The sequence below is a fragment of the Pomacea canaliculata genome, linkage group LG6 (assembly GCF_003073045.1).
Source record: "Pomacea canaliculata isolate SZHN2017 linkage group LG6, ASM307304v1, whole genome shotgun sequence".
Classification (NCBI taxonomy): domain Eukaryota; kingdom Metazoa; phylum Mollusca; class Gastropoda; order Architaenioglossa; family Ampullariidae; genus Pomacea; species Pomacea canaliculata.
The window spans coordinates 21,182,013-21,199,095 of NC_037595.1; the positions used below are offsets into that span (position 1 = coordinate 21,182,013).

The 17,083-nt window shown below is 37.8% G+C and overlaps 2 protein-coding genes across 4 annotated transcripts in view; one reads left to right on the forward strand and one right to left on the reverse strand.

The window, feature by feature from the left end:
• The window catches only part of LOC112566041 (circularly permutated Ras protein 1-like), a 17,508-nt gene extending 13,543 nt beyond the window's left edge, over window positions 1–3,965 (forward strand). The window contains exon 15 of the mRNA XM_025241967.1: window positions 587–3,965. Within this exon, the coding sequence (XP_025097752.1) occupies window positions 587–697 (111 nt within the window). The 3' untranslated portion in view covers window positions 698–3,965. The remainder of the gene's footprint in view (window positions 1–586) is intronic.
• On the reverse strand, window positions 1,078–16,765 carry LOC112566043. Of its 3 annotated transcripts, none has more exons than XM_025241970.1 (15): window positions 16,611–16,765; window positions 15,824–16,118; window positions 15,380–15,469; window positions 14,913–15,059; window positions 14,437–14,532; window positions 13,810–13,939; window positions 13,315–13,499; window positions 12,593–12,682; window positions 12,151–12,216; window positions 11,352–11,461; window positions 11,018–11,078; window positions 10,498–10,772; window positions 9,674–9,812; window positions 9,361–9,438; window positions 1,078–4,766 (listed from the first exon to the last, which is right to left on the reverse strand). In XM_025241970.1, exons 2-14 carry the CDS (start codon window positions 16,088–16,090, stop codon window positions 9,373–9,375), a joined length of 1,722 nt encoding a protein of 573 aa, XP_025097755.1. In that variant the 5' UTR covers window positions 16,091–16,118; window positions 16,611–16,765; the 3' UTR covers window positions 1,078–4,766; window positions 9,361–9,372. The 3 variants fall into 3 exon arrangements, with proteins under 3 accessions (XP_025097755.1, XP_025097756.1, XP_025097754.1); XM_025241971.1 differs by having other exon boundaries at window positions 13,315–13,427; window positions 15,380–15,472; XM_025241969.1 differs by having other exon boundaries at window positions 15,380–15,472.
• Window positions 16,766–17,083: the final 318 nt, after the last annotated feature.

Genomic DNA, 17,083 nt, shown 5'->3' on the forward strand with positions numbered 1-17,083 from the left:
TAGGATTGTAGGTTAACTAGGATATCTATGAGCATTTGTAATATGACAGTTTTGATCTCTTTTTGTGTATAATGATGGTCATATGCTTGTGTTCTGAGAGAGGAAGGGAATTATTTTTCAAATTTTTAGGGACAGTATTAAACTTCAAACAGCCCAGGGATTTAAAAAAATTCTGAACTGTAAGGTCAAGGTTTAATCATTTAGTCTGGGTCATCAATGACCAGGGAAGTTGATGAATTGACATTGGCATGTACATATTCCTTCTGTCAAAATCTGGTACGAAGCAAAAACAGTAAATGATTTAAAGTCATTTAAATATTATTTTTATATCAAGGATTATAATGTCTTTTAAGATGCTTCCAGAAAATTTTATGGCTTATCCAGAAAAAAAAGTTCTACCATGTGGTTTCAAATATGTAACAAAAAAGCTTTCAGTTCAATTGAGATGTATGATGGACATTGTTAGCCTGCTGTGACAGAAAAAGTATTAAATATTCTCTCCTTTGATACACATATCTTTGGTGATAAATTTGTGTTCCCCTGCTGTTTATGTTGATTTAAAGCCGTTTTTTTAATTTGTTTTCAGAAACATGTGCGCAGTATGGATGTTGATGATGGTATGGCTGAACTAATGTACAGGTCACGTGGACTGTCTACAACTAGTTTGGACTGGAAGAGCAAGAACATCAAAAAGTGAATTGTGCTCACTCATTGCAATACTCTACATCAGCTTTCTATCAGCTCTTGCAACAATTATTGCTTGTTTTAAGGTTATATGTTTCAGAAAATTGTTAAGACTGTTGTGTTGAACAAATCAAAGATTAATTTAAAAATGGATCTTGATTCAGAAAAATTAAGAGCATCACATTTTAATGTTGTCAGATTTGTAGTCCTTTTCAGAGGTTTCAGGTGCCTAGTATATAGTCAGTATAGAACTTTACAAATTGAAGGGGGAAAAAAATGTGGGTAGGTCAATGTGTAGGAAATGCACCACAGAAGTTAAAGCAGTTACCCCAGTCCATGGCTTATCTAACAATGAGCATGAAAATGAATTTTACAGAAGAAAGATTAGCACAGTTTTTTTTCTCTGCCAATCCTTTGGGTAACTGCATGCGTGCAATGTGCATTAAATCTGAGAAACATTAAATCTCATTAAATCTGAGAGGGGACAAAAATGAAAAGTTTCGCTGAAGTGGCATTGGAAATGTAGTGGCTGGCTGACAGCTACTACATCAAATGTTGAGTAGTATTTCAGTGGCCCTGAATGGAGACCTTTTCTTTTAAAAATAAGTGATGGTTAAAAAAACCATGAAAGAACTGGTTTATTAGTTGTGCTGTTGCCTTTATAGCTTTCTGAGAACTGCTGCTCATGTGACCAGTGGAGTGCCTCACACACCAGGCACAAGAACATCATCTCGATAGTTATAGAGCAAATTTAGTCCATTATCTTCTGTTGTTGAGTCCTCTGGTAATTTTTAAAGAAAGAATATGGAATAAAAATGTTTTTTTAAAGTGCATAGTTATGTTCATTTAATTTTTTTAACTACTGCACCATGTGTTTCTATTTTCATAGTAAGAACAATTATCTGAACGCTATTCAACCCAAGGTTTGCTCTTCAGTGACTTTGCAAAACATGAAAAAACAGGGTTGGAAATCTGTGTGTAATTAATAAAGGCCATTAACCTAAATATTGAAGTCAGAAGTTTAGTCCACCATTGTGATCATTGTTCTGTTGGATTTACATGTTGTTTTTTTTTTAATAACTAGAGTGGTTAGTTTATTTCATTTTTGTGAGAACAATGCGATCTTATTACTTGTGACTTATGTTGCAATCACATTTAGCATTAGTAGTGTTATATGAAATAATCTGCTTTAGTAATGCATTAATAGAGTAATGATGCAACTGATGTTTTGCCAAAGGATTTTTGCATTGTTATTGCAATGAAAAATATCATAAGATATTTGGAGAACAAATGTGTAATAGTCTTTTGATGGAATTCTGTAGTCGGAGAAGAAAATGGCAAATGTTAAAATGTAAACTATAAAAGCATTATAATAAAATTATTAATATGCCATACATTTGTTTAATTTATGGAGATGATGCTAGTTCATAAACATTTTAAAACATGATGCTGCAAGGGCTTAGCCATGTCATAATGTTAAAGGCCTACTTTAATGCAATTTTTTTGTAAACCACTGGGTTATATAGGATACTAATAATCTAAATCAGAGCAAAGAACTCCATTTCATTATTGAGATACAAGCTTTTGAACATTGCAATTTTCATCTGCAATTGAGGAAGAGATCAAGATCTTGTTTTCCATGAAGTCACAAACAAGAGCTTTCTGTTATTGTAGCTCCTTAGCATGAGTTTGAAGATCTGCACTGTTATAGTTATTCCTCCTTAACTTGAGCTTGAAGATCTGGCATTGTCTACACTCAATACTGACAGAAATTAGCATTTAGGTCATTTGCTATGGTTTTTCTGGGGAAAAAAATCTGTTTTTCACTATGAAAATGACAGTGCTGTACAAACTAGGCAGAACTTGGATTTTACCTTCATGCTTGCGACAGGTTAGACAATGATTTCAAGCCCAACTGCTGTGACATGTTCTTTACCCTGAGCATGAATTTATTTATGCTTACATGCTTTCGCAACATCCCCCTCCACACACACAGATGGCATGACCTTTGAGCTGTGATATATGACTGTTAATATTTTTCAGATATTTGTAAAATGTTTTTTGCTCATAAATGCTTGTGACAGCATACTTTTCATCACTTTCGTATTATTCTAGACTCTTACTTTTGTTACCTGAATATTGTTTGCTATTTATTTACTGTGTTGATTCCTATTTATTTCTTGACTTTTTTTGTTAATCTTCTGATTTTTTTATGCTGTAGTTGTCTTAATTTTTGTAGTTGTATGTTTCTCTAAGCAGCTGCATTTTGACATGCACAGGAAATGTTGGCCTAGATGAGTGTGTACTATACATTCTTCTTGTACTTTTTTTAGTTGTCTAAAGAAATCCACTGAAATATGTTTACCTGCTTGTATTACACTTTAAAAAGCACTTCCAGTTTAAAAAAACGTGACTTTCACTGTCTTTTCTGGCTATCTGTTTTAATATTGGCCAGGCAGTTATTGTTATGACATGATTTCATTTTCTTGTTTTAGGGGCAGATTTTGTTGTCTACTGTGTACTATATTCTACATATTATTTCTCATTTAACATGTATATACAATAGGAATGTGAACAAAATCCTCACCATATTGTATTACATTTTTTTTTGATTGGTAATATTAAGAGTGAGAGTGAAGAGAGAAAAATAGCCAAACACAAGTTTTGAATTGATGTCAAGCCACTTACAAATGACCTCTGTCCTCATACTGTGCACACATTGCAATGTGTAGGACAGAGATAATCAAATTGACCTGTCTGCACCAATTCTAGACCAGAGCTCCACAGATTTTCGTGCTTAACATGTGTCTAGTTTTGTGGCTATGACAAGACTTCTGTAGTGCTTATCCTTGTCTTCAGATGAGTGCCAATGCTTCCAACAAGTGTGCATGTTCCGTAAGTTTATTTTTTCTTTGAAGAACATAGCATTTTCTGAAATCTTTAGGATCTTATCAGTATTGGTAACATTGTTGAAACAATATGAAATGAATGAGTCTATAAAAAGAAACCTGTTTGTCATATTTTCTAATTATTTTTAATTTATTAAGTAATAACTCACAATTTGTCATATAAAATTTACAGTTTACTAACAAATTGGCAATGTTTGAATTTTTTTTAACAAAAGCTGATTATCTTGTGAAAATTATCTCAAGAATGTTATCATATTTTTTATTTGATTCAATCAATTGCTGATCCATTCGACAACATTTTCCTACAAACAAAATGTTCTTGTCAAGTTTTCTAGCTGTCACATTTTGAAAATAAATGAATCTGTTGGATTATTTCCTGTATTTTTTAAAAAATCTAAATTTCTTTCAAAAACACAATTTATCATTCTCTTGCTGATTCTCTAATTAATTAACTGCAGGTAGATCCTCGTGTTGAAGAATTCAAACTCAAAATCACAGGTGCCACCTCTGAGATGATTTGACAACACAATATAACACTACTGGGTACTTCAGTAAAATTGTAGTCATGATTTTTAGACTTAGTGACCTTTTTCTTCTAGATATTTCTCATCACCTGAGCAACCCCTTTCCCCCCATCTGTGGTCCAGTGGCACGAACCTTGTCACCAGTACTATGATGAGCAACTGTCCTGGGTTCAGATCTTGGGCATGGTGTTCTGTTCTTTCACTGTTTGTGGCTCTTGTTTAGATAGCTTTGATTTAGTTAGATGCTGGCAACATAAATCACCAGTCTACCTGGATCCTCCTCCCCATATTTCTTCTATCACCACCAATCCAATCATTTCTTTATGTCACTCAATTTATGGTATACTTTTCTCTTCGTAATCTCTGCTTCTCTCTTAACAACTATCTCAATGTGTCACGGACATTTGTTAGTGTAGTGTACGGAAAACAAACTTGAAAGGCACTGGAGATGGCGTTAGCCTTAGCAACGCTAGTGAAAGTCGGTTTTGAAGTGTTTTTCAAACTGAAAATCACACCAACCTTTTATCTCAGGACTAATTATGAATGTGACTCGTACATTCTGAAGCCTTCACTGTCAGAAATAGATCAACTCAAACAAAGAATTCTGAATGATGCAAGTGCTGTGGTCAGAAATCTGCAGACCAGAGTGTTGTGTTATTGGTTTGTGGGTATTAGAGGTGGCACTCATTAAACTGTCCAGTTAGAAAACACACAAGAGACAGCTTCCTGTCGGCTCCCGCCCAAGTATATTTAAAACTCTTAACCGGAACTAAACCTTTTACGTATTGTTCATTTTGGGAATAAGGCCAACACTTGCCTTATGTCACATCTCCCTTTCTTTAAAATGGACATTGTTTCAATATAACTTAATTAACATTAATTTTAATATTCTTGAATTTCCTATTCAAGTCTATGTGCGTTTGATTCGAGTCAATCATTTACAAGTCAAGTCTCTGTGGGATCTTGATGATGCGACCACTCTTGGTAGTCTTGACAGGCTGGTCTGGAGGAGCGATGACTTTGGACGCTGGCACCTTCCTGGCTGCGGCTCCTGGACATGGCTCTGGATTGTCAACAGTAACGTCTGGATCATCTGAGTGTAGACCAGACAAGGGGTCGGATCCTCTTCGGACTTTGGGTTTGTTGGAATAAGGACGACAGAGTCTTTGGGATAGGTCTGGGATTCTCGGGATTGGGATCTCTGGAATCAAGAGACGGCGGTTGCGTCGTTGGCGACCGTAGGGAGTCTCTACCTCATATGACCTGTTGGCAGAGACTTGATGATTGTCCCTGGTGTCTGGGTTGGCTTCACCCAAACTGGCTGACCTGGTTCCAACTCAGCGGCTTGTCTGGCACGGTGTGCTCTGTCGAAGTTCTGTTTATGTTTCAACTTCTGCATCTCGTCCTTCTTATGAAAGTCCTTCCTTTCTTTTTCCTTTTTCTCGGAAAACTGAGATGGTATTGTGGGGACCATGGTGCGTAGTCTTCTCCCGAACAACAGTTCTGCTGGACTGAGACCTTGCTGAAGTGGCGTAGCGCGATATGTGAGAATCGCTAAATAAGGATCATCTGCCTTCTTCAGGATTGATTTCACAGTTTGAACGGCGCGTTCGGCTTCGCCATTCGCTTGTGGATAGTACGGGCTGCTTGTTGTGTGAGTGAACTCGTACTGTTGAGCGAACGTTTGGAACTGCTTGCTGGAGAACTGCGGGCCGTTGTCTGAGATGACGATTTGTGGAATTCCATGGCGGGAAAAATATGCTCTTAACATGGTTGATGACTGTTTCCGCCGAAGTATTCTTCAAGTGTGCCAACTCAATATAACGTGAATAATAGTCCACCACCAGTAAGTACTGTTCTTTTTTCAGTTCAAAGATGTCCATGCCAACTTTCTGCCAAGGAATGCTGGTGTGACAGAGGGAATGAGTGGCTCAGGGGGAATTGGCCTCTCCTTGATGCAAATTGTGCACTTCTGTACCATGGACTCTATCTGCTGAGAAAGCTTTGGCCACCAAACGCTCTCTCTGGCCAAGGCACGACATTTTACGATGCCTTGATGTCCAATGTGAAGTCTGTGGAGAATGTCTGTTCTCAGTACTTCAGGGATGATCAGTCTTGATCTGTAGAGAAGAAGTCCATCATGTTCTGTGACTTCTGAACGTACTGTCCAAAACGCTTTCAGTTCTTCATGTTCTGGACTAGAACGTGGCCATCCATTGTGGAGATAATACAGCACTGTCTTACAAACAGTATCTCTTGCAGTCTCATTCTTGATTTCTTCGATGCGTTTTTCACTGGCTGGCAAGCTCTGAATCACTTGCTTGATGAAGATCTCTTCTTCTTCACTTCTCTCATCTTTCTGAGTGTTTCTTACTGGGGCTCGTGAGAGTGTGTCAGCAGTCACGAGATTCTTGCCTTTTGTGTAGACAATGTTGTACTTGAACCTCATCAGGCGCATCCGGAATCTCTGAATTCTCGGAGGTAGATCTTCAAGGTTCTTGGTTTTCAGTAGAGCCAATAATGGCTTGTGGTCAGTTTCGATTGTCAGATCACGAAGTCCTGTGATGTAGTCACAGAACTTTTCACACGCCCAAGTCACTGCGAGTGCTTCACGCTCAACTTGCGCGTACCTGCGCTCAGTTTCCGTCATACTTCTTGATGCGTAGAAAACTGGCTTGAGTGACCATCTGACTGTTTCTGAAGTAATACTGCACCGAGACCGAAAGATGAAGCATCTGTTGAGACGACGGTCGTTTTGTCAGTACCATAGTGTGCCAACACTGGAGCTTCAGTCAGCTGTTTCTTAATCTTCTCAAACGAGGTTTCTTGAGCAGTGTCCCAACACCACTCTATGTTTTTCTTGAGCAGATCACGTAGCGGTTTGCTGTCGTTTGCGAGGTTAGGGCCTGCAAACTTCGCAACGTGGTTAACCATTCCTAACAATCTTCTGAGATCAGAAATGTTCTCTGGCTTGGGAAAATTCTTCACAGCAGACAGTTTCTCTGGGTCGATGGCGATCCCATCTTTCGAGATGATGTGCCCGAGAAAGGATATCTTCTCTTTGGCAAACTGGCACTTCTCGTCGTTCAGGGTAATGCCCGCTTCTTGAAGCGTCGACATCACTTTCTTCAAGTAACGATCATGTTCTTGCTTGTTCTTACCGAAAATGAGCAAGTCGTCAATGTCACAAATCACATTTTCATGGTTCGCAAGAAGTTGAGACATTCGTCGTTGAAATACTTCTGGCCCTGAACTTATCCCGAAGGGTAAGCGTGTATAACAGTACCTTCCAAAAGGTGTGATGAAGGTTGTTAACTCCTGACTTCCTTCATCCAGTGGAAGTTGATGGAAACCCTTTTTGCAATCAAGCTTTGTGAACATTTTTGCTCCTGACAGCTGGGCTAACAGTTCATCTGTTGACGGTAACGGGTAGTTCTCTCTGCGAACTGCTTCATTTAGTTTGCTCAGATCGACGCAGATTCTGACTCTCTCGTCGCTCTTGGGCACCACTACTATTGGGGCGCACCAATCACTGGGCTTGGTGACTGTGCGAATCACTCCCTGTTCTTCAAGTTGATCCAATTCTGCCTTGACTTTCTGTTTCAAGGGCAAAGGTAAGCGTCTTGGAGCTGCTACTGCATATGGAACAGCTTGTTCTTTCAGACGAATCTTGTAAGGATCTTGTAGACTTCCTAGTCCTCTGAAGAGTTTTGGGAATTCTTCCTTGTACTGCTTTTCGTGGTCCTCTATAACTGTGTTGATTCTCTCAATCAACTTCAACGCTGTAATGGCTGGTCGACCTAGCAATGGTTCTTCAAGTGTTTTTACGACATACACATCTTGCAGTGAAGAGACATTCTTGTATGTCAGTTTTGCCTTGAACATGCCTTCCACAGCTATCTCAACACGACCTGGACCATACAGTTTCTTGCGCGCTTTCTGCAATGGTCGCTTGGCTGCTGGAACTGCTGTCTGAGGTACGACGGTAACATCAGCTCCGGTGTCAAGCTTAAATACAATCTCTGTGTTTTCCATCAGGAGACTGACTTTCCAAGGATCTGTTGTCACACTGCCCACAATCATACCCATGTAAGCTTCTTCGTCTTCTTCTTCCTCTTCCACTGTGTGAAATCTTAGAAGAACCTGAAGAGCGACAGACTGCAGCGTAGTGACCAATCTTGGAACATTTTCTGCATTTAGCGTTCTTTGCAGGACAACCATCTCTGTTGTGGGAACCTTTTCCGCATCGAGAGCATGGCTTAGTCTCTGGTTTTCCCCGAAGGCCTGGCTTCGTACCGCAACGAACTTTTCGCTGACCTTTCTGAATCTTGTTGATGGTTTTCTCAACTGTACTCTCGCTGTTGCTTGCCAACATCGAGTGTGCTTGAGTCTTGGACGTCTCATGAGCTCTGCAAATTTCTATTGCTTCTGGAAGCTTGAGTGTTTTCTTCTGCAACAATTTTTCACGCATAGTGTCATCTTGAACACCGATCACAAGTCTGTCACGAATCATGCGGTCAACATCTTTGAAATCACAAGATTTTGCTAACTTGCGTAAAACTGTGACGTAAGTATCAACTGACTCATCCTTGTTTTGGTTTCGGCTATGAAACTTGTAGCTCTCATACACTTCATGTGTGCTACCCAAACAAAAGTCGTTGAACTTGTCGATGACAGTCTCGATATCTTTGTCGTTCTCCCCTTCTGCAAAGGATAATCCTTCATAGATTTCTTGTGCGTCCTCACCAATGCAAGCTAATAGAACTGCACAACGATAAGCTGAATCTTCTTTATCAAGGCGCGTAGCTACCTCATAGTTCTGCCACTGACGAATAAATTTTTTCCAATTTACTTCAATGTTAGAAGACAAATCCAGCTTCGAGGGAACAGGAACGTTTGCAGTGAAGTGTTTTCTCTGATGTGTCTCCGCCATCTTGCGAGAAATGTCACTTTGCGAACGTACGACGCAATATTTCAAAATGAGAAAAACGTGCCCACCTGAAAGTTTCTGGAGAAATCACACAGCTAGCACTTTGCTGCTCACTTCTGACACCATGTTGTGTTATTGGTTTGTGGGTATTAGAGGTGGCACTCATTAAACTGTCCAGTTAGAAAACACACAAGAGACAGCTTCCTGTCGGCTCCCGCCCAAGTATATTTAAAACTCTTAACCGGAACTAAACCTTTTACGTATTGTTCATTTTGGGAATAAGGCCAACACTTGCCTTATGTCACACAGAGTGACTGAAAATATCTTATGTTTGGACTGCATCCTCCCCTTTCATGTAGTTGGTCCATAAGGTGCTCAAGCATTTGGCCTCCTGTTGAAAAAGGAATTTTATAAAAGCTGGCAGTTTTTCATAGGTGTAGATATGCTTAAGCTTACTGGCAAAAGTCAAGAACTGTGTTCATATATTAGCAAATAAAGACATGCAAATACACATTTTACCTTTATGGAAATGTGCATGCTCAAACATAAACACTAAACACATGCACACACACACAGCAAATACAAATGTGTGTGTTGTGCATGCATGCAATGCATTAAGGACTCACAATAATTCTACTTTTGTCTATCACTTCACCAAGTGATAGAGGGATTGGTGACGAGTGAGTGGTGTGAGGTTTGTCACTAATGGGCAGCACTGCAATGTTGTCTCCATCAACAGTATCCTTGCTTTGTTGGGCCTTGCCACTAGAAAACAGAAGACAGTGCACATATCTGACTAATCACTCTGGATCTTATGCTTATCAGCAGCAGCATTTTAAATTGAGCCTGTATGCATAGCTGATCAAGTTAAGATCAGTGGTTAATATTATAAAGTCAGCAAACCAACATTCAGGCAGAAAATTTAAATAAGTGAGTGGTAGCACAGTGGTTATGTGGATATGTGTCTAAGTATGAAGTGGGGTGATGAGTCTTTGACAAAGCTTGGTAGCACACCTCTTCCATAATGCTAGTCCTTTTTCACACCCTTCCTTTTGCAATATCATGTTAATGTCAGCTCTTGTTCTTGTTATTTGGTTCCTCTTTGTGTTTTCTGTATTTGATTTTATTCTTCGTTTAGTACGGTTGTTGATTCTTTTATAGTTCATATGCTATTTGTTTTCCTGTCCCTTGCATGCTGTCCATGTTTCGTTATTGTTCTTAAGTGCTAAGAGCTTACTCCTTAGGAGTGTGAGTATGCGCTTTACAAATTTTACATTTATTATTATTAACCCCTAATTTAAGACATTGATCACAGAGAAAATGCAATGACCTCATATTAGCTTCATGCATACTAGTTAGCCAGCTTCGATATAAGACTTTGTCTCAAACTTAAATTCTTACAGGAGACCCCTGAAATACTGCACCAAAAATATGATCTAGTTCTTACTACCTTTTAAGCTTGCTCCTGGAGGATACCCTGCTATTAACTCTGGAAACCTCTCCATGTATGACTAAGTCTGTCTGCATGGTTCCACCATCTTGAAGTTGAACAATGTTTGGGTGAATGCTGTCATTGTCTTGAGAAATATGTTGATGCTGATTGACAGTATGGTAAGAAACTGGGAGGGAGCAGTTAGGCGAAAAGTCCAAGGATTCTGTCTGGCTAATGTCTGGGAGATACACTTCTTGCCCTGATGAGTTAGAGTGCAGCAAATGATCTGGTATCTGAAGCAAAATTGATCATTCACTTTTTATTCTGAAGCAAAGGATAAAAGCAAAGTATACATAACACAGAAGCGATAATAAAATCACTGACTCACCCACATACACGAAAATATCTTTGTGCCTGCATCCACACACACTTTCTTGCCTCTGTACTCTTCCCTACCTCTCACATCTATCAAATGTTTATATAAAATCTCATTTTATAAACAAGCATCAAATCATAACAATCTGCAACTTCATCTTACTAGATCTGTGAGCTGATGACCATCCCACAAAAAATCAAGGTCATCCTGTTTAGACAAAATTCTGCAATAGGCGAAAAAAAAACTGATGTTAACAGTTAACATTTGCTATTATTGTAGCAAGAAATCTTAAACACAGCTATGACATCTATTTCTTACTATAACATCTATGATTACTCACATGTGTGCCTACACTTAATATTCCAAACACTCATGTTTAAATGACTCTGGACCTACATTTGCTGCTATTATATTTACACAGTATGGATAAACAGTTTGTAATTATTGCATCTTTGAAGCAACAGTTAAATGACACAACAATTTATTTCACACTCACCTGGTGGTTGCAGCAGAGTATGACATTGCTATTTGATGCATTTTGTTGATGTTGTGCATGTGAGCAAGACGACGATTTTGAAGATAACGTAAATGCCGTTGATGTGTGACCTGCAGGAGAGGCAAGTTTAGACTTCTCAAATGAACATATAACAAGAAGTGTAAAATGTGTGAAATTGAATGCATGTTCTGATTACATCCACCCCACTGTATGATGCTGATTTCAAGGTGGTGAGAAATCAAACCCTAAAAATTCTGTGCTTTAATCTAGCCTGCTTTCATTGGTCATCAACAGGAAGTAGCATTTCCTACCATCACACCCATGACTACAAGTGTGCCTACAGTTTAATACCCAAACACTTAGGCTTAAACAAACCCTGACCCTGATAGGATACACAGAAAAGAATCCTATGGATACGGACGCTTTTTATGACTAAGAGGAAAAAGGCTTGAAGACAAATCTTAAGATTGAAATGCTGAGAAAGCACAGAAGCCATCATGATGTGTTCATTCACTTCTGCTGCAGTGAGCAAGGAAACAGATATTACCATGGATATTACCTATAAATACAGATATACTTTTGCACATACACGCCAAACCACACATATGAAGAAAAATACAGACTTAAATTTATGTGAGACATAGAAGCCTTTATGGTGCTTGCCATGCCTGCTAATGATAAATAAGCATGCAGTGTGACAGAGACTGTAAGGTGCAGATACTGATGAGTTGTGCTCATCAGGATGGAGCATGGGCATGGTGGAAACCTGAGTATAATACATCCAACAGCCATCACTCACCTCATCAGGGTTAGGCAGCTTTGGACCAAGGTCCATGGTAAAGCAATGAAGCTTGGGCATCTCTAGCTGCACACAAGAAGGCATGTGCATGCATGAATGTGTGCACATAGATGCACACAAACACACATTTATAAAGGAAAAAAATCACAAGGCTTCAAAAACAAAACTTGTGTTTTAAGATAATTCATAAACCTGTGAGCAATGTCATAATTCAGCACATTTACATTTTGTATATTTTCTTCATTCTTTTCCAAATTCATCATTAAAAAAGCCAAAATGTTTTTTCACTTTTAATAGTTTCATCTACATGCCAAAAACAAACCAATGATCGATCTGTTTGGACAATAAATAATGATGAAGTGGGAGAAACAGAGACATGCAACAAGTTGTGAATAACAATTGCTATGATGGAAAACAAAACAATTTTGAAGTGGACTTTTACCTTTGGGAAACGTTTCTCCAGGTCTGTTAGAAATGATGATTTGGGTAACTGGGTAGCTTTTGAACCTTGAAGCAAGCTCTTATTCTGGCCCTGAAATCGTTTTTTTGACATTAGTCAAAAACTAGAAAAAAATGTTATTTCCTTCACATAGATAATTTTTAAGCCAAAGTTAAAAAAAAGTTTTGTTCTGATTGAAAGTTCAAAAAGTTTTCTATGAAATTTCAAATACTAAGGAACTCTCGCTGACTTAACAAGTAAAATGTACATAGAATGATCAATGAAACTAAAGAATGGGTTATGTTACGCTGGTACCACATAGCTGATCTGAACAATTGTAGCTAATGCTACTGATTCAAAATATAAATTAAAATGTTGGTGTTGCACTGGCAATAATTTGAGTATTTCCTATCATTGTGGCACTATGAAATAAGATCCAGTACTAGTTGCAGACTGGCTTAAAAATGTGAAGGAGTGGACTGGTCTTCCCATGAAAGACCTGCTCACCATTGCCCAAGACAAGCCTGAATGTTAGACCTTGTCGGCCGTTGCTTCTATCCCTGTTGTCCCCTCTACCCTCAAGCGACTGGTACCAGTCAAGGCACAAATGACTGAGTCAACACATTGGCATTTAGAACTTATAATCTCTGTACTTCCTTTTGGAAGCATCTGGTATATCTGGTATACTTAGATATATGATGAACAGCAGTAATAACCATGCTCGCCTTGTTGACTGCAGGGAACTGCTGCGTAATGGCCCAGCTTTGGGCAGCACCTGCACTAGCAGGAAGAGTCTCTCTTGATTCTGTGATCCGACTAAGAGTCTTTGGACCAAGTTCTTCAGTTGAAGGAACATTACCAAGAACATCATGCATGGTATTAAAATGTACAGACATTTCTCCCCTCCAGTCTGTACCAGGAAAAGTATAAAAAAAAGCACATATTGAAATGTTTCCATGATATGTTATACATTTGTACATTACACATTTGTTTTATAAATTTCAACTGTCCTACATTTTTAGATAGTTATTGACGGTTAAATACATATTACTTCATCTGACCCCTTTTAGTCATATGTGCATATAGATGAATGCAGCTGCACACATAAGCACGTATTACTATTAGCATACACAATGTTGCACAGTCTGGTCTTACACAATCTTTAAGTTTTATCCGGAATAGTGACATGAAGGCATGAAGATAGTAAGCTGTTGACTTACCACTGCATTTCTGACTCTTAAAGTGGGCATAAAATACTTCTGGCTGTTGAATCTTTTGCCAGAAGGCATCCAAGTCTGTTGGTGTCCGGAGTTTTCCTTCTCTGACCAGTTTATCCTGAAGCTGCACTATCTACAGGCAACAATAATCACAGAGTCTGTTACTACATACTGTACAAATATCAGAATGCATAGTAGTCATACATTCACAAGTATGTGTATGCGTGCATACTTGTATATAAATAATGTGTGCACATAGGTACAAATGTAAATAATGACAACAGTTTTAATTGTTATGAAGGATATGTGGGGAAATAAAACCTTCACTTGTGATAAATATTGGATGTCTGGGAAGAAATAAAATATTTTATGTGGTCATTGGATTATCATTCCTTTCAGTCCCAATGTATCAGTCTGAAATAATTTTCCCCCCTTTCTACATTTTTTTCTGTTGTAAATGAGTGAACTAAATGTAGCATGCTCTAGTCAGGATTTTTGATGCTCTGGATTGGAATAAGCCGAATAAGCTTAAATAAAATAATAAAAAGCAATATGTCAGTATTTTTTATAATCAAGCTTTGTTTCTCATTTTTTTCACATACAGATAAAATTAAAGGAAAAAATACTCACAAAATAGAAATCTGTCTTTGGAATATTCTCCAGGTAACTGGTGTTAGAGGAAAGGTTGTGACGTTCAGGTCGTTTAGCAATGGGACCTCTATTTTTCTGAATAAAAATCTTGTAATTAATAGATCACAAAACTATTATGATGACTGAAAAGAACAATGAGACAGAAGAAAGTAGGGCACAGAAAGGATATGGAAAATGAAGGGAAAAATCTTATCCAGGTAGTAAGATAGATAGCTAAAGGAGATAAAGACATACACAGCCCATCTTTACAGAGGTACAGTAAACAAGAACAAATACATTTGCACAGCTGCATAAATTCCTGCTGAAAACTTGACATTCATGAACTGACATATTTTATGTGTGTATGTGTGCATGTGCATGTGTATGTATGTGTGTGCATGCATGTGTGCACGTGGTCATTACAGAAAAAAATCTGATTATAGCCACCCCCTCCCCCCCAAAAAAAATGTCTTTACTTTTCTGTTTTCCTTCTCATTCATGTCCTGAGATCGCTGTTCAATTTCCTGTCTCTGCTTCTGAACCTTATTTTGCAACAGCATCATATATTCATTGTAGTAGTAATCACGAAGCCTTGTCATGTCATGGAATATCTCCAGGTGTTTCTGTCATCATAACAACAGTAATTTACTAAAAATGAAGAGGTATTATAATGGAGAAAACTGAAGAGGAGGAAACAGATGAAATTAGATATTTTAGAATAGTGGATAATGGAACATGCCATTGGGAAATTCATATCTACAACTAATCTCTTTAGTTCTCTTTATACATTTAAAATACAAATAAACCATGTAAAAGATTCAACAGTCTATACTGAACTCTGTCCTTTAGTGCATCTGTCAACAAGAAGACTCAAACTTCCTACCAAATACCGAAATTTTAATCTGCATGCTGCTCTAGCTTTGATACAAAAGAAAGAACATACCTCTTCCTTTTGTCTGTTTTTCTCTTTTTCTTTCTCATCTTCATCTTCAAATGTTGCTACTTTCTTCTTCTTTTCCTTCTTCTTTGCTGACTTCTGGTAGGAATAAATTAGAATCAGTAACAAACTAGACAAAAATTATGCTTTTACTTTCTTGAAAACATTAGGAATGAAAAAAGAATCTTTATCAAGAGGTGCCTTGATCGGCTGCTGATAATTTCTATAAATGTTCGGCCATTCTCCTATCATGAATATTGATAATATCATAAAAGTGAATTTTATGTTCATATATAGTTTTCTAAGGCCTTCCTTTGGAAGATACAGACTTGACTGTTTATTTGTGTATGTCTATTGTGTATGAGCCTGCATTGTGCATTGTGTGTAGGTCTGTACTGTGTGCATATGTACATATGGTGCAGACCATCACAAGCAAACAGAAGAACACACCATTGTTTGTACTGCATCTTTGACCTCCAGACCATATTTTGTCAACAGGTTAGGTAAGGTAGGCTGAATCCTAGCTTTATGCAATGATTTTATTGGACTCAAACCAGTAACACTGGAGTTCTGTTCACTTTGTATTTTTGGGGCTTTCTCATTTCTGACAACTGCTTCCTCACTCTTCTCACTCTTGGACATGATGTCTTCTTGTCCTTCACTTTCACAACTTTTGCCTTGTTTTGGTTGACCTAGCATATTCTCTTTTTCCTTCATCTTTATTACCTTTTCCTTTCATATATTTCTGAAACAAAGAGAAAATGTATGATTACTTTTGAACTTTTGACATTATACTTGGTCCCTATAGATGCACCACACATGCATTTTCTTCTATACCAGAAATAATGTAGCTGTTGTTCGCTCGTTGTCTGTTTTCATAAGTATTTAACTATGTTGTACTTGATGTTTACATGTGTGCATGTTATGTATAAATCAGCTACCAAAAATGTCCTTGGTGAACGGAAATATATTAAAAAGAAACAATTCTCGTTATATATTTTATTTTGTTATTTTGACACAAATATATTTAAACACGTGTGAGTGTGTGTGTGTGTTGAGGGGGGGCGGAGGTTGGAAGTACGTGGTAATAAAGTAAGGCAAGTGAAAAATAAAATTCTTTTAAATTTTGACTATTTTGTTGTTGTTTTTCAAAGACAATTAATTGCTCTCTGAAAGGGGATCTACTACAAAAACTACAAAAACACCACAATATTAAAAAGTATATCAGAATAAATACCTGTTATATATCGTGCACGATAATTTCCTTTTGGAATAGTGCGGTGCTTTTGACGTGCGATGATTCACTTTCACCGTCTCTTCGTCAATGGATCCACCAATACGCTTGTACTGTTGTCCTAGTTACGTTATGTTAGACTTGTCTCCCTTCATTTCCTTTATTATCTCCCTTGTCCCTCAACACTCAGAGGCTGTACGTAGTGTAATCAAAAAGGACAATCCTCTTTGGTTTCAGGTAGAAACCTTCTGACTCCGTTCTCTGATGGGAAGGATAATCAAGGACGACCCCGTTTAGATGTTTATGATACAGTTTTGATGGATATTAAAATATATAAATATTAAGTATGTGCAACTCAGACCCATATATTATAATATTAAAGTAACATTAAGATGGGATGTTAAATAGACCATAAAGCCTAGGCAGTGATAGCCAGTCTCTACTATTCCTACTGTTGTTTAATCATTATTGTATTT

Coding starts and splice junctions, on each gene's coding strand:
- LOC112566043 (XM_025241969.1), bottom strand. CDS start 16,090: ATGAAGGAAAAAGAGAATATGCTAGGTCAACCAAAACAAGGCAAAAGT. Junction 15,060..15,379: donor AAAACAGACAAAAGGAAGAG/GTATGTTCTTTC, acceptor TTATGATGACAG/AAACACCTGGAGATATTCCA. Junction 12,683..13,314: donor AGTTCCCTGCAGTCAACAAG/GCGAGCATGGTT, acceptor AAACGATTTCAG/GGCCAGAATAAGAGCTTGCT.